The sequence below is a fragment of the Balaenoptera musculus genome, chromosome 15, assembly GCF_009873245.2.
Source record: "Balaenoptera musculus isolate JJ_BM4_2016_0621 chromosome 15, mBalMus1.pri.v3, whole genome shotgun sequence".
In the NCBI taxonomy this organism is placed as follows: domain Eukaryota; kingdom Metazoa; phylum Chordata; class Mammalia; order Artiodactyla; family Balaenopteridae; genus Balaenoptera; species Balaenoptera musculus.
Window position 1 is genome coordinate 15,516,250 of NC_045799.1, and position 26,211 is coordinate 15,542,460.

Sequence of the window (26,211 nt, forward strand, 5' to 3'; positions counted from 1 at the left end):
TTGGCCCCAAAATAGAAAAAAGAAAACAAGAAAACCTTTTCCCTTCAAAAACAAAGGGTTGATTATAAATACACAGACCTGGAAGGTGAAAATTCAAGGGGGCTGCCTGAGATCTAAAGCCCTGGAATGGTGTGTTCTAGCCACAATAAACCAGCTGCAGTTGCCCTGAACTCACTGCCACTTGGACTTTGTGGACACGGCTCCCTCTGCTGGAACATCTCCACCCACCCTACTCACTGCCAACCTTCCTGCCTTTTTCCTCCAGGAATTTGTCAGTAATCCCCAGCCTAAATTAAATACTCTTCCACTCTGCTTCGCCAACACCCTCAGATTACCTCTGTTTTAAAGCCCATTTCATATGCTGAAGTGTAATTAAATGGTCTGTCCCCAGACTAGACAGTGACTTCCTTCAGGGCAAGGACTGTTTCTTCATTCCCTGCTGTATCCTCAGCATCTAGCAAAGTACCTGGGATACAGTAGGCACTGAAGAGAAATTTATTGAATGAATTAATCAATCACAAAGCAGTAGGTCTAAAGCAGGAGTTAGAGAACTTTTTCTGTCTGTAAAGGATCAGACAGTAAACATTTCAGGCTTTGGGGGCCACACGGTCTCAGTCACAACTGCTCAGCTCTGCCTTTGTAGTGCAAAAGCAGTCATAGACAATAGCAAATGAATGGACATGGCTGTGTTTCAATAAAACTTTATTGCTAAAACCAGGTGTCAGGCCAGATTTGGCCTGTGGACATAGTTTGCCAATCAGTCCCTGGTTTCGAGGAAGAAACTCTAAATTTTAAAAAGGGAAGGAAAATATTATTTATATGTGGAATCTAAAAAAATGGTACAGGGCTTCTCTGGTGGCGCAGTGGTTGGGAATCTGCCTGCCAATGCAGGGCACACGGGTTCGAGCCCTGGTCTGGGAAGATCCCACATGCCATGGAGCAACTAGGCCCGTAAGCCACAACTACTGAGCCTGCGCGTCTGGAGCCTGTGCTCCGCAACAAGAGAGGCCGCGACAGTGAGAGGCCCGCGCACCGCAATGAAGAGTGGCCCCCACTTGCCGCAACTGGAGAAAGCCCTGGCACAGAAACGAAGACCCAACACAGCCAAAAATAAATAATAAATAAATAATAAATAAATTTAAAAAAAAAAACTGATGAAAATTTATTAAAAAAAAAAAAATGGTACAAATGAACTTATTTACCAAACAGAAATAGTCACAGATATAGAAAACAAACTTATGGTTACCAAGGGGGAAAGGAGGGGGGAGGGATAAATTGGGAGATTGGGATTGACATATACACACTACTATATGTAAAATAGATAACTAATAAGGATCTACTGTATAGCCCAGGGAACTCTACTCAATACTCTGTAATGACCTGTATGGGAAAAGAATCTAAAAAAGCATGGTTATATGTATATGTATAACTGATTCACAGCAGAAATTAACACAACATTGTAAATCAACTATATGCCAATAAAAATTAATTAAAAATAAAGTAAAAGAAAAAAGGAGGGCTTCCCTGGTGGCACAGTGGTTGAGAATCTGCCTGCCAATGCAGGGGACACGGGTTTGAGCCCTGGTCTGGGAAGATCCCACATGCCGCGGAGCAACTGGGCCCGTGAGCCACAATTACTGAGCTCAATTACTGAGCGTGTCTGGTGCCTGTGCTCCGCAACAAGAGAGGCCGCGATAGTGAGAGGCCCGCGCACCGCGATGAAGAGTGGCCCCCGCTTGCCACAACTAGAGAAAGCCCTCGCACAGAAATGAAGACCCAACACAGCCATAAAAAAAAAAGAAAGAAAGAAAGAAAGAAAGAAAGGAAAAAGGAAAGAAAAAAGGAAAGAAAAAAAAAGATGATGAAAAGATCATAGAGACTTAATGCTTTAAACCTACGCAAAGCTCAGGCTAAATTGTACGTTTAGAACTCAATTATTATTACCACTTTGTACTCCCAAATTCCTTTTCTCCATGACTTGTTCTGTAATGCACAGAGTAAAGGGAAAGGAAACACTGAAGGGAGAGGAGAGGATGGCCCTCTTCAACGGGAACTGAGCACAGGTGTTAGACCTCAGTCATAGGCCAAATAAAAATGATCAACAGCATAAGAAAAGCAGCAGAGATGGGTTTACACTAGAAGGGACTGGATAGGACTCTTCAATTTGTACATTCACCCTTAACAGATTGACTGAGAATTCGTAAGTCTGGTTTAGACACACAGAGTATCGTGAAAACAGACTGAAGATAATATGTATGATAAATAGCTCAGAATTTCACTACACTTTGAATTATGCATCAAAACAACGTATGTGCTACGTAGAAGTAAAATGTATAATAATGAAAGCACAAAGGAGAGGAGGGAGAAGCAAAAGAAGATATGCAAATGACCAAGAAATACATGAAAATATGCTCAAAAGCATCAGTCATTAGGAAAATGTAAATTAAAACCACTATGAAATACCACTATGCACCTACTAGATCATCTACATGTACAAAGCCTGCCCATACCAAGTGCTGGCCCAGATGTAGAACCATTGGAACTATCATACATTGATCTGGGCAATATAAATTAAACAGTCACATAATCACTTAAATCAATAACAATCACTATAAATTAAACAAAAATAAAATAAACAATCACTTTGGAAAAAAGAAACAAGAAACAAATGTATGTGCTCACCTCCACAGATCAAGGAAAAGAAGGAAAAAGTGACAACATTCAACGAGAGAATGGCCGTTCAGGTTTGAAAGTCAATCCCTTCTTGTTGTTGATGCTTTCCTGCCTCTGATTCCACATGCCGGCTTCCTCCCTCCCCGAACCCTCCACTGCTGCCCCAACCCTCCAACACTCTTACTCCTTTGCTTGTGACAACAGACAGGAGCTTCAAGACTGAGTCCATGTGGACCATGAGAATCTGCTCGCTTTGGAATGTGCATGGTCTGCCTGCGAAGTTAGTCTGTTTAATCAGAGCCTTACTTTTCATAGTGCCTTCCTCTTCCTCCTCCTCTGAGTTGATCACCATGGTGCCCAGCTGAGATGGCAATGTGTCATCGTGTTCGATCATAGTATTGGCCCCATCACTGATGGTGCTGGCTACTCGGACAGTGCCCATCTCGTCCCCTGCTGCTCGGACCATCGTGCCAGAATCCATTTCATCCTCCTCCTGGAAAAGGACGAAATCTCAAATGAGGGCTGATTAAATCAAAAGATTGAGTTTTCTGTATGTATAGCTGATTCACTTCGCTGTGGAGCGGAAGCTGACACACCATTTGAAGCCATTATACTCCAATAAAAAAAAAAAAATTAAAAAAAAAAAGATTGAGTTTTCTGAATTACTCTTACTCATCTTGGTGCAAATATTTCTGGATTTGATGCTTACTTGGGTTCTAAACCCAACTTGTAGAACCGAGAGCACTCTTTTTTAATTGAACTATAATTGATGTACCATATTATATATGTTACAGGTGTAAAAGACATTGGGTCACGATTTTTAAAGGTTATACTCCATTGACAGTACTCTTATTCAACCAAAGAAGATCATCCATATGTAAAGTCTACATATTTAGTATGGATCCTAGACGCCCCAAAAGGGCATGGGAAAATCCAGTCTCAGACCTGAGTATTCTCTTTCCCGAATAAAAAGTTAAACTGAAGAAAAAATATGGAGGCAAAAGAATAAAATGTGGAAGTGTCTGAGGAAGCACTGAGAGATGAACAGACACAGACCCAGCAAGCCTCTAGCAAGCCCTGGTCCCAGACAGGACACGGTCAGCAAGAAGAGCCTCCAGTTCCAGGTGGAACCCACATCTCCAGCTCATCTTACCTGGCTGGCAATCATGAAATAACAAGCACTGATGCCCGAGGCCCACCACAACGCCCGCCACTGCCACTCACTGAGTTTTCTTCATCGTCCTGGTCCACCTCCCGCTGCTGGGCTTCCTGGCGTTTCAGCTTCACGTCCATGGCTTCGTTAATTAAATCCCGCAGTATGGACACTCCTTTGGCACTCTTGACAAATGGGTGCTTAGCAAGAAAGTTGAAGACGGTTTATATGGCACCAGTGCCAAAACACTGCCTGGCACACAGTAGGCACTTGACAATCTTTGTTGAATCTATCAGTGAATCTAATCTTTCTCTTTATGCTTTGGACTACAGCTAACCCACACTTGCTTTATAACTGTCAGCAGGTGCATTCAGGCTTTGCCCATCTTTTCTGGCTTGGCTGGAATGTTTCCTCCATTTCTCTCTACCAACTCTGGAGATTCTCAACAGGCTGGCACTGCCCCCTAGAGGAAGTTCTGTAAACATCTTGGGAGCTTGTTGCTACAATGTTTGGAGAACACAAACTACATGGGACATAGGAAAGGGGGCAGGGACACAAGTAATCCCATAACGTGTGGAACAGTCTTATACAACAACGAACCATAGCACATTCTCCATATCTTTAAAATGTCTCAGAGTACATATACACTTTGATAAATAATGCTGACAAACTTTTTCAAGAGATAAGCAAAAAGTCTAGTAATTTGGGAGGTGATTTTGGAGAGGGGGCTTAAGCGGAATAAAGACACTGTTTAGAAATCACTGAATAGTTTACTCCTGCTTATTCTTTCTATTCAATGTCCCATAGAATTTCCAACTATGTATTTAGGTAAAAAGGATTTTAGTGCCAAAGTGTAGTTACTACAGAAATACTAAAACTGGTCACTAATATGTAACAGATGTAGGCCCCAATATTATTCAATCTGCAAAGATACTTGAAACACAGGGATATTGCTGACTTTCCTTCATAGAAATAGTTTAAAGTTTTTAATGTTAATACCATCTTATATTTTTGTTGTCTGCCTTTGTAACACAGTAAGAAATCTATACTGTGAAAGTTACATGTGGAAATTCTTTTTTTGGGGGGGGGAGCATTGCCTGTTGTTTTCCAAACTTATTCTGACATTGTCCTCAGTGTTTATCTGTAATCCATTCTCTGTTCCCCAGCACCCGTCAGAGGATATGGGCTCCAAGGTCTTTGCAAGGACCCTAGAGGTGGACAGTATACCTCAACGTGTGGTAAGATCGAAATACAGAAGATATCTTGCCCATAAAACTGCATCAGTACCCCATCCAGGCAGGAAAAGAATTTGCCACTGCTCTTAGAAATAAGACCCAGCTCGTTTGCAAGAATATCATATTTCCTTGTTCTCGCCACTGGGCAAGTCTATAAGATCATTTCCCTCCTCTTATCATATATAAATGAGTCTGCCCTGTTATTACTTAACATTAGATTTCTGTTAGTGTCCATACACTCATTTTCCTGTGTTTCTTGAATGGAAAGGTTTCTGTTCTTCTTGCTGCTCTTAAATCTAAACTCATTCATGATGCTAGATACAGTTGTCTCATTACTTCATTATGTCTATAAATTCAAAAGCTGGAGCATTTCTATATTGACATTTGTATTATTATAAATTATTATTCTTATATTTCTCCATCATAGCACCAACATTACCCTGATTCTTTTTAAACTTTGGGCATAAATAGATTTTAGCATCTATGAGTTTCATTCCAAAAGGATTATAAATGTTATATAAATGTTAAAAAAATATGTATTGGTTATAAAAAGGGGGCATTGGATCTGACATGACTGAAAACCATTGGCCTAGCTCAGTAATAATAGCAGATATTTGTCAAATCTATTATATACTATCTTTAATATGCATAAAGCATTGTTCAAAGTCATACATATTATATCACTTAATCTTCACAACCAACATATGGGGCAGGTACTTGATTTCCACTGTATAGATAAGAAAAGTAAAGTAACAGAGAGGTTATGTTACTTGCCCAAGGTCATAGAGCTAGCAAACAGGGAGCCACGATTCAAACCCAGGACAGGCTCCAGAATCCAAGCTCCTAACTATTAAGCATACTGCCTGCCAAACCCCACCCATCCTTCAAGGCCCAAGCACACAGGTTACCTCCTCCAGGAAAGCAGTCCTGGTATCTCTAGTCCAAAGTGGCCTCTTTCCACCCTGAGCTACAACAGCACCTACCACTGATCCCAGTTCTCTGTCAGAACTGGGTATCTTTAATGGCACTCCTGCTTTGGGATCAAAAAGACTTAGGTTCTAATCCTGGCTTTGCTGTTTACCAGCTGAGTGGCTCTAAATGAGTTAACCTCTCTAAATTTTCATTTTCTCACCTATAAAAGTAAATTAATATCCCTCTCTCACAGGGTGTATGTGATGATTAAATGGCACAACATGCAAAGTATCTAGCACACAGTAGGTGCTCAATAAATGTCAGTTCCTGTTCTCTAATCCCATAGAGCCCTGTATTTTCTTATTATCTTGTTCAATGATTTAACTTTATTCTCTATGTCTTTTCTAAGCAGTTACATTCAAAGGGAATATTTTATACCTCTTTACCATCTCCATGTAGGTGGGTTAACAGCATCTTTTGGTCAGCCTGTGAATGAAACAGAAAGAGGCAGCACCCCAGGGTGATTCATACCTGTAGGAGTTGAGTGGCCGTGGCTCTCTGCTCAGGGCTCTTTATGAGACACTGCTTCACAAAATCCATGAAGCTATCTGACCACAGTTCTGGCTTTCGGAATGTGGGAGGTGGGTTGGTAGGAATCATGAAGATTGCCTAGTTTAAAAAAAAAAAAAATTTGGCAAAATAAAAGTGATGCTCCAATAAAAATATGACTGGAAATACATTTGGAGTTTGATAAAATGATTTTTCTCTTCTTCACTACAAGCCCATCCAAATTACAACAAAAATCCAGGTATCTCAGAGTAGATCACTATAACAAATATAATAATAGTGAAAAAGTTTGAAATATTGCGAGAATTACCAAAATGTGACAGAGACACAAAGTGAGCAAATGCTGTTGGAAAAATGGCGCTGATAGGGACTTCCCTGGTGGTCCAGTGGTTAAGGATCCGCCTTCCAATGCAGGGGACATGGATTCGGTCCCTGGTCAGGGAACTAAGATCCCACATGCCGCAGGGCAACTAAGCCCACACGCCGCAACTACTGAGCCTGCGTGCTCTAGGGCTGCGTGTCACAACTAGAGAGAAGGCCGCACGCTGCAACAAAGAGCCCACGTGCCGCAACTAAGACCCAACTCAGCCAAACAAATAAATTAATTAATTTTTAAAAATAGTCTTTAAAAAAAAAGAAAAAGAAAAATGGCACTGATAGACTTTCTTAACACAGGGTTGCCACAAACCTTCAATTTGTCAAAAACTCAACAGAGTGAAGCACAATGAAATGAGGTATGTCTGTATTTATTGAGTTTCCAATAAAAGAGGTACAGCTTTTTAAAAACATAAAACTCTTTGCAATAAGCAGCTTAAATTATATTCTTTAAATCTAAAAATATAACGAGTAAATCTTCCCACCCTTCTCCACTTCTGCCCCCCGAAAAAGACAGGAGCTTATCTTTGGGCACATGAATACTTTTTAAAAAACTGTTATGTCTATTAATAGAAGGACTACTTAATCAGAAGAGAGGGGGTGCTGAGTTGGGCGGTATGGAGAAGACTACAGAGCCGCTGAAGAAGGTAGGGTCAAGGTCTTGTAACAGTGCTATCAATGAGGGGTTCTAGGGGTGGGGAAAGCCTGGAAACTGCTTAGCGTAGCAACACTGAAGGAGTTTCAATGGAGACCGAACCTATGGGCTCTTCATACTCTAAAAGTGGATGGAAGTTGGAGAGTACAGAGCCGCTAGAACTTACACATGTAAATACCTATAAGGGCCAGGCAGGAAAAAGACAACAAATGAATCAGACTGGGTGTCAGTGACATGAGTTTAAAAAAATAGTCTACTTTCCTCTTAATACTACTATAAAAAACATTAGAGAAAACACTGCAATAAGTGATACTTGGTGAACAGGGAATCGTGGAGACTGATAAAGTGGAAAGCCCATGCCCTGTATAAAGGAGAGGACTGCTGCTCAGCTCCAGTTAGTGTTGTTATGTTAAAATGTGAGCACCTGAACTATTAAAAACATATACACTGTACAAGTCAACCACGCATCTCCTGGCCCACGTCCTGCCAGAGGGCTATTAATACACAACCTCTAGAATGGAGAGGGGTGGATTACACTTGACTTAATTAGTGACTACAACTAGTGGAAGTGTATCATCATCTGGAGTCTAGACTGACACTTAATTATTTACAATTAATTCATTTATTGTTTGGTACCTAACCAAGTAAGTCATTTAACTAAGTTTCTAATGATCACCGGTAACTAACCACCCCACTGGTTTTCTGTCCATTTCCTTACCCTCATTGGATGGATATCAGCATATGGGGGTTTTCCTTCAGCCATTTCTATGGCTGTTATTCCCAACGACCAGATGTCTGCCACACAGTTGTACCCAATTTCCTGAATCACTTCTGGAGCCATCCAAAATGGTGTTCCTATCACTGTATTTCGCTTGGCCATGGTATCCTAAAATAGAAAGGAGAGAGATCAACACTAAGCAATAAAACTGTTGAGAAAAAGAGTCCCTTCCAACAACAAGAAATGTCTTAGATTTGAAATACATACACAAACCATACTCAAGCATGATTGATCAAGCAAGTCACAAAAGAAATTCAAATGACATGGAAACATAAAAGATTCTCAATCAATTATTAAAACACAAAAAATAATCAATCAATTAATGAAACACTAAAATGAGATTGATTACTAATAACTATTGCTGATAATAGCATAGATTAAAATACAAAATACAGGCACTAAAATACAGCATAAACTGATACAATGTTTTAGTATGCAACTTGGCGATATTTATTAACTTTATATGTCCATATCCTTTGATTCAAATCTATTTCTAGAAATGTGTCCTATATGTAAGTACCCCAAGATATATGCACAAGTAGTGTAGAAATATTTGTAATAGAAGGGGGGGAAGAAAGAAAAAAGGAAACAACACAAATAACCAACTAAAGGAAGTAAGTTAAATATAATAAATATCCATACAATGAAAAAAAAGGACCTAGATACACCTTTCTGACATGGAAAAAATGTACAAGACACATTGTGAAGCAAAAAACTTATGTTCAAAATTATATATAATACAGCCTTGTCTTTGTAAAAGAAAAACAATGATCAGAACAACAATAAAACAACAACCAATAATAATAAACATTGTTGTTATATGGACAGCAAAAAAAAATCTCCAAGTAATATACACCAAACTATTAACAAGAGTCATATCTAGAAGACAGAATTACGAAAGACTTTTACTTTCCATCCCGTATACTTTTGTAACACTCAGCTGGATTATGTGAGTGTGTATTACATGTGCAATCAGGAAATTTTAAAAAGAGAAGATTTAAAAAAGAGAAAATATGTGTGTACATATATATGTACATATATGATTTTCTTTTTTATAATATATATATATATTTTATATAATATTATACTGTATATATATAGTCTTACTTTGGGGCTTAAATAATATATGAATATAGTACACATGGGCAAATAACTACTTGCATACTTTCCCAGAATAGCATGGCCCTAATGAAAGAGAACCTTTCTAGAATCCCTGTGTTTTAGGAAGAGAAGGATTTTAAACAGAACTAAATAGACAACAGGACTTCCCATCATCATCACCGATGTTCCTTCTAAAATGGCTATCACTTAAGTTAGGTTATGCCAGTCAGGAGCAAACAACAGGTAATATTTTTAAATTGATCTCACTTTGTCAGTCCTATGTAAAAAATTAACAAAGGAACTAACTTACTGCTTAAGTCATTTCCTTTGCTCTGAAACTTCAAATCTGCACCATTCAAGTGGTGATAGTCAATGTTGTTGTCAAGGATTATTTCCAATTAGAAATGGATATCTGGATAACTAAACATTTTTTGAACATTAAGAGTAATGAGTAGATACTAACCTAACTAGATCTGTATTACAAAGTTATATTAGTATAGTAGCATAGCAATGGAAAATATTAAGTCCAGAAACAGATTATGGTATACAAACACACACATACACAACCCTATATGTATATAAATGTATAATTTGAAGATATGATTAAAATGTCATTTTTAAATCAGCAAGCAAAGGATAGATTATGGGGGGAAAAAAGCACTGGGCAACTGTCTATTCATTTGTAAGATTCTACACTTAAATTCCTACCTTATGCTTTCACCAAAGTAAGTTCAAATAGGTTGAAAATTTAAATACAAAGAACAAAATCCAAAAAGTACTAAAGGAAAGTATAGATGAATAGCTATACAATGTTGAAGCAGAAAAGGATTTAAAGCATAACATCATGAAGATGGCAATATTTTCCAAATTGATTTACGATTCAACACAACCTCAACACAATTCAATTCAATCCCAACCAAAATCTCAATGACGTCCCAGTGTTTGTGCTTTTACTGTCATATCCAAAAAATCACTGCCAAGACCAATGCCAAGGAGCATTTTCCCTATGTTTTCTTCTAGGAGTTTTTGGGTTTCAGGCCTCATATTTAGGTTTTTTAATCCATTTTGAGTTAATTTTTGTGAGTGGTGTAAGAAAGGGGTCCAGTTTCATTCTTTTGCAAATGAATATCTAGTTTTCCCAAGACCATTTATTGGAGAGACCATCTTTTCCCACTGAGCATTCTTGGCTCCGTTGTCAAATATTAGTTGACCGTATAAACATGAGTTTATTTCTGGGCTCTTGATTCTGTTCCATTGGTCTATGTGTCTATTTTTATGCCAATACCATCCTGTTTTGATTACTTTAGCTTTGTAATAGAGTTTGCAATCAAGAAGTGTGAAACCTCCAGCTTTGTTCTCCTTTCTTAGGACTGCTTTGGCTATCTGGGGCCTTTTGTGGTCCCATATGAATTTTAAGATTGTTATTTTCTATTTCTGTGAAAAAAGTCTCAGTTACTAAATGCAATTGATATTTTAAATTGTGATATCTTTTACACAGCACCAGGAGAATTTTTTTTCAATTTGGTTTCCTTATTAAGATTGTAATTTAGATAATACTGTTTAATACTGTTTACTTATGTGCTAACAACAAAATCTTTGGAAGGTCCCACAAATCACAGTATGGAATAAGTTCCTGAGCTTTTTTTAAAATATCAAAGCAATTTTTGTGCTGTTGCAATACCTATGAAACTCCCTAACATGTTCCAGGCAGATTTAAAATTTTTAAAAATAAAACCTGTATATAATACCAGCTCTAAACAAACAAACAAACTATATATGTATATATTTTTCTACTACCCAAGAAAAATGACAGACAACATTGTTGCAAATTTTAGTACATATCTGTCCAGAACTCCTTCTATTTTTCTACACATATTTCACACATATTATCTGATTTTACAAAATCAGATAATTTTAGACTTCCTGTTTTAAAACAAGGTTTATTTCATTGCCATGCACTACTGAGGTAGGAGGAAAATCAAGAGTCTGTATTTTGGAACCAAATGGGGGGAGCGTTTTCAGTAAAGCCAACTGCCACCTGGAGGCTGAATGAGATGACATTCTGTCTTATTCAAGGAAAGCCATTTAGATTTAATTCTTCTTCCTTTTATAAATATGATGATGTAGCCCAGTAAAATGTAAACTTCTACTCCATTATTTCCTGTTTTAGTTTTTATCTTTATCAAAGCTAAACAAAGTTAAACTATGGGACCTGAACTCCAGGAAAGGATCTAAAATAACCTACCAGCTCCTTTGTAACCTATTGGTACATTTTTAAAGTTTTTAAAATTCAATTATTTCAAATATTATATTTTTAAATAAATAAATACAAGGAACTTCTTCTCAAGAAAGACCTGAAAGTTACCTACACAGGTAACATTTTTACTTACTGTAAGTTGACCTGCTACCCCAAAATCTGCAAGTTTGGCATGACCTTCTGTATTTAGTAAAATATTTCCTGCCTTGATATCTCGGTGTATTTTTCTCATAAAATGAAGGTATTCCAGTCCCTTAAGTGTTGACTGTAATATTGTAGCTATTTCATCTTCTGTTAACTGAAAAAAGAATGAGAAGTTAAAATTCTATTAGTTTACATCAGCACATTTGAAAAAGGAAAAAAAAAAAATAAGACCCAAACTCCTTTCCTAGAATATACGACCTTATTCAACGTGTGAACAGCATTTGACAGCTTATAATACCATCGCTACGCTGACCACTCCCAAAGTTATATTTCCAGCTCAGATCTCTCCCCAAATATCAGATTCATATATTTGCCCACACAACACCTCCAAATGAATACCTAACAAGCATCATAAGCATAACATGTCAAAATCAAATTCTTTATTTTTACCACCACCCTATCCCTTTCTTTACCACCCACTCACCTACTCTACTCTTCCCACAGTCTTCTCTCTCTCAGTAAAAGGCAATTTCATTCTTCCAGTTGCTCTGGCCAAAAACCTTGAGGTCATCCTTGGCTCTTCTCTATCTCCAAAATATATGCAACTATATCCTCTGTAATCACCCAGATCCAAGCCACTATCATGCCCTGCCAGAACTATTCTAATAATCTCCTAACTGGTCTCATTGCTTCTGCCCTTGACCCTCTACATTGTATTTTCCACACAGCAGTCGTAATGAACCGTTTAAAATGTAAGCCATATCTGCTCAAAATCATCCAGTGGCTTCCTAAGTCACTCAGAATTAAAGCCAGTCCTCACCAAGGTCTTACCTTATCTGGCTCCCAGCTACCTTCATCTTCTATCACCTTCTACCTTGCTCATCCTGTTTCAGCCACATAGGCTACCCTGCTATTCCTTGAACACTCTAAACACACTACCACTTCTGGGCCTTTTTATCTGCTGTTCTCTCTGCCTGCAGTGCCCTTCAACTAGATTTCTGGATGAGTTGGTCCCTTACTTCACTGTCTCTGCCCAAATGTCGCCTCATCAGAAAATCAGAGAGGCCTTCGTTAGCTCCCTCCATTCCTAGATCATTCTCTATCCCCTTATCCTACTTATTGGTCATTGCAGCATCATCACCACCTGACATACTATACATTATCTGTATACCTATTTATGTGATGTCTTCCCTATTAGAAACATAAGCTCCATTTTAAAATCTCTTTGATTTGCTTACTATTGAATCCCTAGCACCAACAAAGCCACCTAGCACACCGTAGGTTCTGAAAAAATATTTGCTGAATGATGATGAGTAAACGTAAGCAAGAATGCGGGAGACTGACAGAATATCTGATCAGTGCAATGCTGACTTTGTGCTGATCCAACCCCAGTCCTAAACAAACTCAATCAACAGACTCTCAATGAGTCCCCTTCTGACAAACAACTCATATTTAGAAGGGAATATGCTGTGGGCAAAAAATATGCAATTTGAGATTAGAAAGACCTAGTTTTTACTCTTGGCTCTACTTTCTAGTTGTGTGACTTCAGCAAGTTATCTAATGTCTCTTAGTCTCAGTTGCTCCATCTATAAAATAGGCAAATCACCTTTCTTCAAGATCGTCATGAAAATCAAATGATATAGTAAAGCATGTAGGAATCCATGTTGTTTAATAACTATTACAGAATCAATCAATCACCAAATATTTAATAAGCCCCTATTATGAGCCAGGCACTATGCCAATAATATTAAAAATAACTAACAAATATTAAGCATTTCATCTATGCTACGCACTACTTTTATAATCTCACTTAATCCTTATAAAAATCGAATGAGGTAGGTACTATTATTATCATCGCCGTTTTATAGATAATGAAGGTGAAGCACAGACAAGTAATTTGTGCCAAAGGTCACAGAGCTAATAAATGACAGAGCTTTCATTCAAATGCAAGCAAACACTATTGGCACAGTGGCAAGCAAGAGTTTGGGGTACCTTCCGTGGCCAAAGAACAAAGTTCATGACTTACTAACTCCTTATTCTAACCAGCTGAGCTAATCAGTTAAGGTAGCACTGCCCAACAGAAATATAACGTGAGCCACAAATATAACTTTTAATTTTCTAGTGGCCACACTTTAAAAAGAAAATGAAACAAGCAAAATTAATTTTGATTGTATATTTTACTTAACCATATTTATCCAAAAAATATTATCATTCCAATATAACAAAAAGTTAAAGATTTTCTATGTTCTTTTTTTGGTAATAATACTTCAAAATCTGGTATTTTATATTACAGCACATTTCAATTCAGAAATTGAATTGAACCCCACAGGGGCTAGCTATCAGGCTGGACAGTGCGGAGTTAAAACATTTCGCAAAATAATATGTGATAGTTAAAGATTAGCACTTAATAGTTAAAAATTACATGAATGTAATAAACTAATATTAAAACATCAAAAAACATCAAAAGCATCATTAAAATTAATTTTGGATTGTTTTAAAATACCTGAAATAAAATAACTTCATGCTGCATATAAGAAACCTTGGAACCCAATTTTTAATTCAATAAATTAATTATTGAAGCTTTGGGACTTCTTAACATATGTCTTACATTAGGATATTACTCCTAGCTAAAGAACGTGCTATTTAATTAGACAAACACGCTAACTCTGAATAATGTAAATTAAGAAAAGGATATAGTAGTATGGATAATCCAAGTTAAAACTGAGTTTTAAAACACTCCCACCTTATAATTTGTATAGCACCTCACAATTTACAAAGTATTTTCACAAAATTAAATTAATTTTCAAAATTCTGCATATACTTAAAATAGGTATTATTATTCCTATTTTTATTAAAACAAAACAAAAAACTAAAGGCTAAGGAAGTCCCTGCTTCTACTCTTATCCATTCACAGTCCACACAGAAGTTATCTTTTTATTTTTTTATATTTATATTTTATATTTTTAAAAATTTATTGGAATATAGTTGATTTACAATGTTAATTTCTGCTGTACAGCAAAGTGATTTAGTTGTACATATCCATACATTCTTTTTCATATTCTTTTCCATTATGGTTTAATCACAGGATATCAAATATATTGGGCTGGCCAAAAAGTTCGTTCAGGTTTTTCCGTAACATAGTATGGGAGAACCCAACCGAGGAGATTGTTTCAAGATGGCAGAGTAGAATGACGTGTGCTCACTCCCTCCAGCGAGAGCACCAGAATCAAAACTAACTGCTGAACAATCACTGACAGGAAGACACTGGAACTCACCAAAAAAGATACCCCACATCCAAAGACAAAGTAGAAACCACAATGAGATGGTAGGAGGGGCGCAATCACAATAAAATCAAATCCCATAACTGCTGGGTGGGTGACTCACAAACTGGAGAACACTTATACCACAGAAGTCCACCCGCTGGAGTGAAGGTTCTGAGCCCCACGTCTGGCTTCCCAACCTGGGGGTCTGGCAACGGGAGGAGTAATTCCTAGAGAGGCAAACTTTGAAGGCTAGTGGGATTTGATTGCAGGACTTTGACAGGACTGGGGGAAAAACAGACTCCACCCTTGGAGGGCACACACAAAGTAGTGTGTCCATCGGGACCCAGGGGAAGGAGCAGTGACCCCGTAGGAAACTGAACCAGACCTACCTGCTAGTGTTGGAGGATCTCCTGCAGAGGTTGGGGGGTGGCTGTGTCACACTGTGAGGACAAGGACACTGGCAGCAGAGTTCTGGGAAGTACTCCTTGGCATGAGCCCTCCCAGAGTCCGCCATCAGCTCCACCAAAGAGCCAGATAGGCTCCAGTATTGGGTCGCCTCAGGCCAAAAAACCAACAGGGAGGGAACCCAGCCCCACCCATCAGCAGACAAGCAGATTAAAGTTTTACTGAGCTCTGCCCACCAGAGCAACAGCCAGCTCTACCCACCACCAGTCCCTCCCATCAGGAAACTTGCACAAGCCTCTTAGATAGCTTCATCCACCAGAGGGCAGACAGCAGAAGCAAGAAGAACTACAATCCTGCAGCCTGTGGAACAAAAGCCACATTCACAGAAAGATAGACAAGATGAAAAGGCAGAGGGCTATGTACCAGATGAAGGAACAAGATAAAACCCCAGAAAAACAACTTAATGAAGTGGAGATAGGCAACCTTCCAGAAAAAGAATTCAGAATAATGATAGTGAAGATGATCCAGGACCTCGGAAAAAGAATGGAGGCAAAGATTGAGAAGATGCAAGAAATGTTTAACAAAGACCTAGAAGAATTAAAGAACAAACAAACAGAGATGAACAACAAAATAACTGAAATGAAAAATACACTAGACGGAATCAATAGCAGAATAACTGAGGCAGAAGAACGGATAAGTGACCTGGAAGACAGAATGGTGGAATTCACTGCTGCGGAACAGAATAAAGAAAAAAGAATGGAAAGAAATGAAGAGAGCCCAAGAGACCTCTGGGACAACACTAAACGCAACAACATTCGCATTATAGGGGTCCCAGAAGGAGAAGAGAGAGAGAAAGGACCAGAGAAAATATTTGAAGAGATTATAGTCGAAAACTTCCCTAACATGGGAAAGGAAATAGCCACCCAAGTCCAGGAAGCACAGAGAATCCCATACAGGATAAACAGAAGGAGAAACATGCCAAGAGACATAGTAATCACATAGTAATCAAATTGACAAAAATTAAAGACAAAGAAAAATTATTGAAAGCAGCAAGGGAAAAACGACAAATAACATACAAGGGAACTCCCATAAGGTTAACAGCTGATTTCTCAGCAGAAACTCTACAAGCCAGAAGGGAGTGGCATGATATATTTAAAGTGATGAAAGGGAATAACCTACAACCAAGATTACTCTACCTGGCAAGGATCTCATTCAGATTCGATGGAGAAATCAAAAGCTTTACAGACAAGCAAAAGCTAAGAGAATTCAGCACCACCAAACCAGCTCTACAACAAATGCTAAAGGAACTTCTCTAAGTGGGAAACACAAGAGAAAAGGACCTACAAAAACAAACCCATAACAATTAAGAAAATGGTTAATAGGAACATACATATCAATAATTACCTTAAACATAAATGGATTAAATGATCCAACCAAAAGACACAGCCTCGCTGAATGGATACAAAAACAAGACCCACATATATGCTGTCTACAAGAGACTCACTTCAGACTTAGGGACACACACAGACTGAAAGTGAGGGGATGGAAAAAGATATTCCATGCAAATGGAAATCAAAAGAAAGCTGGAGTAGCAATACTCATATCAGATAAAATAGACTTTAAAATAAAGAATGTTACAAGAGACAAGGGATCAAGGGATCAATCCAAAAAGAAGATATAACAATTATACATGCACCCAACATAGGAGCACCTCAATACATAAGGCAACTGCTACCAGCTATAAAAGAGGAAATCAACAGTAACACAATAATAGTGGGGGACTTCAACAGCTCACTTACACCAATGGACAGATCATCCAAACAGAAAACTAATAAGGAAACACAAGCTTTAAATGACAAAATAGACCAGATTGATTTAATTGATATTTATAGGACATTCCATCCAAAAACAGCAGATTACACTTTCTTCTCAAGTGCACATGGAACATTCTCCAGGATAGATCACATCTTAGGTCACTAATCAAACCTCAGTAGATTAAGAAAACTGAAATCATATGAAGCATCTTTTCTGACCACAACACTGTGAGATTAGAAATCAATTACGGGGAAAAAAACATAGAAAACATAAACACATGGAGGCTAAACAATACGTTACTAAATAACCAAGAGATCCCTGAAGAAATCAAAGAGGAAATCAAAAAATACCTAGAGACAAATGACAATGAAAACACGATGATCCAAAACCTATGGGATGCAGCAAAAGAAGTTCTAAGAGGGAAGTTTATAGCAATACAAGCCTAACTCAAGAAACAAGAAAAATCTCAAATAAACAATCTAACCTTATACCTAAAGGAACTAGAGAAAGAAGAACAAACAAAACCCAAAGTTAGCAGAAGGAAAGAAATCATAAAGATCAGAGCAGAAATAAGTGAAATAGAAACAAAGAAAACAATAGCAAAGATCAATAAAACTAAAAGCTGGTTCTTTGAGAAGATAAACAAAATTGATAAACTATTAGCCGGACTCATCAAGAAAAAGAGGGAGAGGACTCAAATCAATAAAATTAGAAATGAAAAAGGAGAAGTTACAGCAGACACCACAGAAATACAAAGCACCCTAAGAGACTACTACAAGCAACTCTATGCCAATAAAATGGACAACCTGGAAGAAATGGACAAATTCTTAGAAAGGTATAACCTTCCAAGACTGAACCAAGAAGAAATAGAAAATATGAAAAGACCAATCACAAGTAATGAAATTGAAACTGTGATTAATAATCTTCCAACAAACAGAAGTCCAGGACCAGATGGCTTCACAGGTGAATTCTATCAAACATTTAGAGAAGAGCTAACACTCATCCTTCTCAAACTCTTCCAAAAAACTGCAAAGGAAGGAACACTCCCAAACGCATTCTATGAGGCCACCATCACCCTGATACCAAAACCAGATAAAGATACTACAAAAAAATAAAATTACAGACCAATATCACTGATGAATATAGATGAGAAATCCTCTACAGAATACTAGCAAACAGAATCCAACAACACACTAAAAGGATCATACACCATGATCAAGTGGGATTTATCCCAGGGATGCAAGGATTCTTCAATATACGCAAATCAATCAATGTGATACACCATATTAACAAACTGAAGAAGAAAAACCATATGATCATCTCAATAGATGCAGAAAAAGCTTTTGACAAAATTCAACATCCATTTATGATAAAAACTCTCCAGAAAGTCGGCATAGAGGGAACCTACCTCAACATAATAAAGGCCATATACGACAAACCCACAGCAAACATCATTCTTAATGGTGAAAAACTGAAAGCATTTCCTCTAAGATCAGGAACAAGACAAGGATGTCCACTCTTACCACTATTATTCAACATAGTTTTGGAAGTCCTAGACTCAGCAATCGGAGAAGAAAAAGAAACAAAAGGAATACAAATTGGAAAAGAAGAAGTAAAACTGTCACTGTTTGCAGATGACATGATACTATACATAGAGAATCCTAAATATGCCACCAGAAAACTACTAGAGCTAATCAATGCATGTGGTAAAGTTGCAGGATACAAAATTTATGCACAGAAATCTCTTGCATTCCTATACACTAATGATGAAAAATCTGAAAGAGAAATTAAGGAAACACTCCCATTTACCACTGCAACAAAAAGAATAAAATACCTAGGAATAAACCTACCTAGGGAGACAAAAGACCGGTATGCAGAAAACTATAAGACACTGATGAAAGAAATTAAAGATGATACAAACAGATGGAGAGATATACCATGTTCTTGGATTGGAAGAATCAATATTGTGAAAATGACTATACTACCCAAGGCAATCTACAGATTCAATGCAATCCCTATCAAATTACCAATGGCATTTTTTATGGAACTAGAACAAAAAATCTTAAAATTTGTATGGAGACACAAAAGACCCCAAATAGCCAAAGCGGTCTTGAGGGAAAAAAACGGAGCTGGAGGAATCAGACTCCCTGACTTCAGATTATACTACAAAGCTACAGTAATCAAGACAATATGGTACCGGCACAAAACCAGAAATATAGATCAATGGAACATGATAGAAAGCCCAGAGATAAACCCACACACCTATGGTCAACTAATCTATGACAAAGCAGGCAAGGATATACAATGGAGAAAAGACAGTCTCTTCAATAAGTGGTGCTGGGAAAATGGGACAGCTACATGTAAAAGAATGAAATTAGAACACTCCCTAACACCATACACAAAAATAAACTCAAAATGGATTAGAGACCTAAATGTAAGACCAGACACTATAAAACTCTTAGAGGAAAACATAGGAAGAACACTCTTTGACATAAATCACAGCAAGATCTTTTTTGATCCACCTCCTAGAGTAATGGAAATAAAAACAAAAATAAACAAATGGGACCTAATGAAACTTAAAAGCTTTTGCACAGCAAAGGAAACTATAAACAAGACAAAAAGACAACCCTCAGAATGGGAGAAAATATTTGCAAATGAATCAACGGACAAAGGATTAATCTCCAAAATATATAAACAGCTCATGCAGCTCAATATTAAAAAAACAAACAACCCGATCCAAAAATGGGCAGAAGACCTAAATAGACATTTCTCCAAAGAAGACATACAGATGGCCAAGAAGCACATGAAAAGCTGCTCAACATCACTCATTATTAGAGAAATGCAAATCAAAACTACAATGAGGTATCACCTCACACCAGTTAAAATGGGCATCATCAGAAAATCTACAAACAACAAATGCTGGAGAGGGTGTGGAGAAAAGGGAACCCTCTCGCACTGTTGGTGGGAATGTAAACTGATACAACCACTATGGAGAACAGTATGGAGGTTCCTTAAAAAACTAAAATTAAAATTACCATATGACCCAGCAATCCCACTGCTGGGCATATACCCAGAGAAAACCATAATTCAAAAAGACACAGGCACCCCAATGTTCACTGCGGCACTATTTACAATAGCCAGGTCATGGAAGCAACCTAAACGCCCATTGACAGACGAATGGATAAAGAAGATGTGGTACATATATACAATGGAATATTACTCAGCCATAAAAAGGAACGAAATTCAGTCATTTGTAGAGACGTGGATGGATCTAGAGACTGTCATACAGAGTGAAGTAAGTCAGAAAGAGAAAAACAAATATCGTATACTAACGCATATATGTGGAACCTAGAAAAATGGTACAGATGAACCGGTCTGCAGGGCAGAAATAGATATACAGATGTAGAGAACAAACGTATGGACACCAAGGGGGGAAAGTGGCGGGGGTGGTGGTGGTGGTGGGATGAATTGGGAGATTGGGATTGACATGTTTACACTAATATGTATAAAATGGATAACTAGTAAGAACCTGCTGTATAAAAAAATAAATTAAATTAAATTAAAAAAAACAAAACAAAACACCCAACCGAACTTTTTGGCCGACCCAGTAGGACCTTGTTGTTTATAGAAGTTATCTTTTATATCAGATGGCTCAGTCACTTGCTTAGAACCCAGCAACGGTTTCCTATTGTACATGGAAAAAAATCAAACTCATTATCACGGCCAATAATACACAACATAATCTAGCCCTGCCCCGTGCCTCACCTCACCTCCTACAGCTTTCCCCTTACCTATTCCTCTCTAGTCATCTAGTGGCCTTCTCTCCAGCTCTCAAACATGCCAAATTCATTCTACCTAGAATGTTCTTTTAGAACTCATGGCTCCTTCTTGTCATTCACGTTTTACTTTAAATGTCGCCTCCTCGAGTGACATTTAAACGTTTCTCAGCCATTTCCTCGCAAGTAGCCCACCAAGCACTCACTATCACTTTATTGTCACTCCCTGCCTTCACAGCAGTTCTATCTGGTATTTATTCTCTGGTTACCATTAATTTGCTTTTTGTTGCCCTAATAGAAAATGCACTACCACGAGAGCATGGTCCTTGTCTTATTTACTACTGGATTCCAAAGGCCTAGACCAGTGTTCTAGAAATACTTACTGAATGAATAAACAAAGAGTTTAAGCAACTGAACCCAAACTAGAACCCATGACTCCTAGCTTTTCTCTCAGCAATCACAGTAACAGCAAATCATCTTTCACAGAGAGTTTCCTCTGATTAGGAGGACTTAGTGGAAGCTAATCTGTGAACACGCTGGGTAGGAGAAAACCCAACCAAATTTGAACACTCAGAACTCATTGCTTAACCAAGATTTGATAGTCATTTTTGTCCCCAGTTAGAAATAAGCAAAGCACTTCACTGGACTGGGCTGGTTGGTATCAAAACTGCCACATTTAAGCGACGTCAAAAAGCAGAGGGGGAAAGAACTATGGAAAGGGGGAAATACCTACCATTCCAGAAAGTAAACTTACCGTTTTATTTCGTAATCGAATGATATCAGACACAGAACCAGCCCCACAGTACTCCATCACAATCCACAAGTCTGTGTTCTTAAAATAACTGCCATAATATTTGACTACATGAGGGCTAGAGAGAGAGACAATACAAGTTAGTTGAACAGCCTTCAAACATCCCTATTAATTCATGCGTTAAACACATGAAAATTAATTTCTCAGCTCAAAAGATCAATTATTCATATTTAAGGTTAAAACATGCACCCGCTTGATGAGAATGTAAAATAGTACTGATTTCTGGAGGGCAATCATAGTGGGGCAAAAAATGTGTGGGTCCCTCAACACAGCATTTGTAAGTCTGCAATTCATCCTAAGAAAAGAATTACAGATATTCAAAAAGAAACAGGTAACATCACAGTACTGTGTATAAAAGTGAAAATTTAGATACCATCTAAATGTCTGACATTAGGGAGTTTCTTTAAGAGATAATGATATATCCGTTTAATGGAACAACCATGAATCCATGGAAAATGTTATAGAAGAATACTTGATAATATGAGACAATATTCTGTTTACCAAAAAACAAACAAACAAAAATGCAGGTTACATAATAGCAAGCATGGTGAAAAAGAGATATGGAAGGATATGTATACCAAGTAGTATTTAACAACGATTCTCCCTCCAAAGAGAAAAGTGGTTTCCTTTCTTTTTTTATTTGCATTTTTCCAAGAAGTCACATATACTTTGGAACAAGGAAAAAAATAAAATCACACTACAATCTATTGTAAAGGAAAAATATTGAGAATCAGACCTGAAAGTTTGGGTCTTGAGGACAGATTTCAGAAAAAAGTTAAAATCCCTTTAAAATGAAATAATTTGTCCTCTGAAGCTACCAGCTTTAGCTAGATCATTATCAGGGCTAAATAATATTGCATAACATAGTAAGGGAAGATGCTAAAACCAACTCAGCTGCATTAACTCTCAAAATTTCAAATGCCCCTTCATCCTTGGGAAACATGCCAATGACAAGGACAGCAGGAAAAAAAATACACACATACACAAAATGAATATTAATGAAGAAATGGATGAATAAACCTCTTAAGATACAGATCACCACACCTGCTCTCCCTTCCCTGAATTTCTATAGTATTTAATGCCTCTACAAGGCAATTACTGTCAGGTACTCACTGCTGGAGTATGTCCTATACAATCTTGTACTGTCGACTAGATTCTCCTGTACATCTATAAGCCTGGCCTGTCCGATTAAAGTCTATAAACTCTAAGAGGACCAGCACTCTGCCCTGTATCTCTCTGTATTTCTTAGCACAGAGTAGGCTCTTTGAAATCCCTCATCTTTAATTAGAGACATTTGCACACTCTGTTTGGAACACAGCTCTTGCACAGTCTATCAAAAGTGGCAAAGTTCCAATTTGCCCACTGGAAAGAGCTCCTGTAATGTATCTTATGCAAGAGGCAAAGAAAAACTGATACCTTACTCTGGTCCCTCCAATCAAGAAATAGGAGGGTTTTAGCCAGTACAGAGTAACCACAAAAGTATAAAGAAAAAAAGAAAGGGAGGGAGGGAGAAGAGAAGTGATTGCGTTCACAAGTCTACAAGACTTAAGGGCTCCTGGGCAAAATGCCTAGCAGGTAGCCCCACCTGCCTTAAGGTACAAGCTTTACAAACAGGAGGTACTGAGTTGATCTGCGGACCAAAAGAGCTTCAGAAGGATGAAGGCAGCCTCAAGGTGCAAGACTTTCTCATTCTCCTTTCAACTCCCCAGAGCTGCCACTGCCCTTCAGTTTGTGTTTCTCACCAATCTAAACTGAGGAAGCCTGCTCCACCACAGTGACCTCCCATGTTGTCATGGAGCTTCAGGGCAAACCACGTGCTTTTCTGTGGTCGCCTGCTGGCCCGACTTCCTGCTTGCAGCATTTGACAAATCTTAGTTCCTCAAAAATAAAATACTTAACTACTCTCAGCTGGAATCATTTCTTAAAATTGTGAAGGAAGGAACAGAACAGTAATACATAAATAAGTATTCTCTTTTTATAGGTCCATTTGCTATACTAAGGTTTCTGGAGCGAAAACCATTTGAATGATCTCTTCTTAGCTGTCTCTGCAGAAATGTTTTCTCAATAGGAAGTAAGAGAGATCATTATCAAAAAAAAAAAAAAGGCTAGCCAGCACCACCTTCTGCCTCCTTGCCTCTTCTTCCTAGTTTTGAAAAGGGCTAAACTGAAACAAAACAAAACAAAACAATGCAAAAATAGAAACTCTGGAAGTTTAGCTGCTGAAACACAAACTTTTTCATCATTTTTCTTTCTGAAAAGAACATTCGTAGTGATTCCACTAAACTCTTCCGTTTGCAAACTACCTAAGTAAATGCAATTCTAGGCGTCAAACTCTAAATTATCACAGCATGTTCGAAACCATGTTATCTCCAAAATAACACCAGATGCCTTTACCTGTCACATTGCTGCATTATAGAGATTTCTTTGATTATCTCCTGCAGGTCTGACTCCACAGGAACTTGCTTAATAGCAACAATCTGACCTGTCTCTTTATGAATAGCTTTGTACACGCTGCCATAGGACCTGTAATTGGGGGAAGGAGAACATTTACAAAGTCAAAGCAAAGCCAAGAGATAAAAAGTGGTAAAACACAAGCAACTCACCATTCTAATTTATATCCCTACATGCCCAAGACATATATACTTAGCTACACTTGCAAAATTGAGGTAGCTAAAGTACTTCAGGGAAAAATTGTCCTTAAGAGAACTTACCACAAAATGGCATCTTAAAAACTTCACATTTAAATTTTACTGAATGTATTAGTAGGAAATAACAGTGATAATTACAGTATCTACCATGTCTGATGTCTGCTAGAAATTGCATCATCTGAGGTTCATCCTTACAAAAAAGGGGGTCATGAAGGGTTCATCATCCCTATTTTACAGGCAAATGTGAAAAGGCTCAGAGAGGTTACATGACTTGCCCAAGGTCACATAAGTGATAAATAAGTGGTCAGTCCAGGATATGAATCCAGGTCTGTCAGAATACAAAGACTAGATTCTTTCCACATCTGTATTGGGGTACAAAAATGGGGGTCTTGGTTTTCTTGCACTCATTCTAATACCATGAGGTCTTTTAGTCCTTTCTCCTCTTACTTGCAATAATACTTAAAACATTAAGGAAACTAAAAATGTAAGCCTCTTAAATGCTAGTATCAGGTGAACAGAGCACATACAAATTCTTTTTGCCTTTTGCTCCATCTTCCCTTACGAGTTTATTATCAAGATAAATAAAAGGTTATGTAGCTATTCAATTTGGGGGCTAAAGGAACAGTAGATTCAGAATCTAAAGACCCAGGATTGGAGTCCTACCACCACTACATATCAGCTCTCATTTACAGACATATTACTAACCTTGGGCCTCAATTTTCTCACCTGTAAAATGACAACAATACTACTACAAGACAATTGTGATGGTTAAATGAGATATCATCATCTTGCATAGATTATATTTTCACTGAAATTCTGGATGGCTGTCAGTGAAATAATGAGTAAATTGTCTTTCATATTTCCCAAACACACCTGTTTCTTCATACTGTCTTAGTGAAAAAAAAGATCATAATAGTGCCACCTAATACATCAAAGTAGCTGAGTGCTCTAACAAAATGATGCTCAAGGATTGTTTCAATGTGAAAGTCACAGAAAACTTTTTTAAAAAATCTATGTAGAGCACACAAAAAAAATTTCCATTCCATCAGAATCCCTTATATTGGCAAAACTAGTATAATGATACTTAAATGTTGCCTAAAACTTTTTTTTTTTTGCCAGGGAAAGGCAACTGCTGACCATGTCTGGAAGATCCAACCACTGACCCTTCTTCCTTGATACGATAACCCTGATTTGTGAGGGTGGCAAATGCTTGGTCCCCGGGGATAAAGCACGGTGGTCCAAGCCAGTTGCAGGATTTCTATCCCCTTCTGCCAGTGACTGAACTAGTAGTAAGCATATGACCTAGTTCCAGCCAATGAAATTTAAGGGGAATTCTTCTGAAGGGTCTCTAGGAAAAACTTTCCTCCCTGGTAAGAGAGAAGCAAACAAGGTGGCCCATTTTCACCTGCCACTTCCTTTCCTGCTTTGGTTACTGTCACATGAGGCATGATGCTTGAAACTAACACGGCCATCTTGAGACTATGAGAATTACACAAACACTAAACCATTATCAAGCCAGTTAGCCATTCTGGAATCTTTCACCCCCAGATTTTTTGCTACTTAGTTATTAAATGCTCTTATTGGTTAGCCACTGTTAGTTGGGTATTCTGTAACTTCATCCAAAGTTATTCTTGATACCCTAG

At 37.8% G+C, this 26,211-nt stretch overlaps 1 protein-coding gene across 1 annotated transcript in view; it reads right to left on the reverse strand.

The window, feature by feature from the left end:
* Nucleotides 1-26,211, reverse strand: part of STK4 (serine/threonine kinase 4) — a 95,593-nt gene that overhangs the window by 59,356 nt on the left and 10,026 nt on the right. The window contains exons 3-9 of the mRNA XM_036825975.1: nt 24,315-24,443; nt 21,864-21,978; nt 11,840-12,004; nt 8,289-8,456; nt 6,505-6,642; nt 3,898-4,026; nt 2,980-3,166 (exon numbers count right to left, since the gene is read on the reverse strand). Coding sequence (XP_036681870.1) covers nt 2,980-3,166; nt 3,898-4,026; nt 6,505-6,642; nt 8,289-8,456; nt 11,840-12,004; nt 21,864-21,978; nt 24,315-24,443 — 1,031 coding nt within the window. The remainder of the gene's footprint in view (nt 1-2,979; nt 3,167-3,897; nt 4,027-6,504; nt 6,643-8,288; nt 8,457-11,839; nt 12,005-21,863; nt 21,979-24,314; nt 24,444-26,211) is intronic.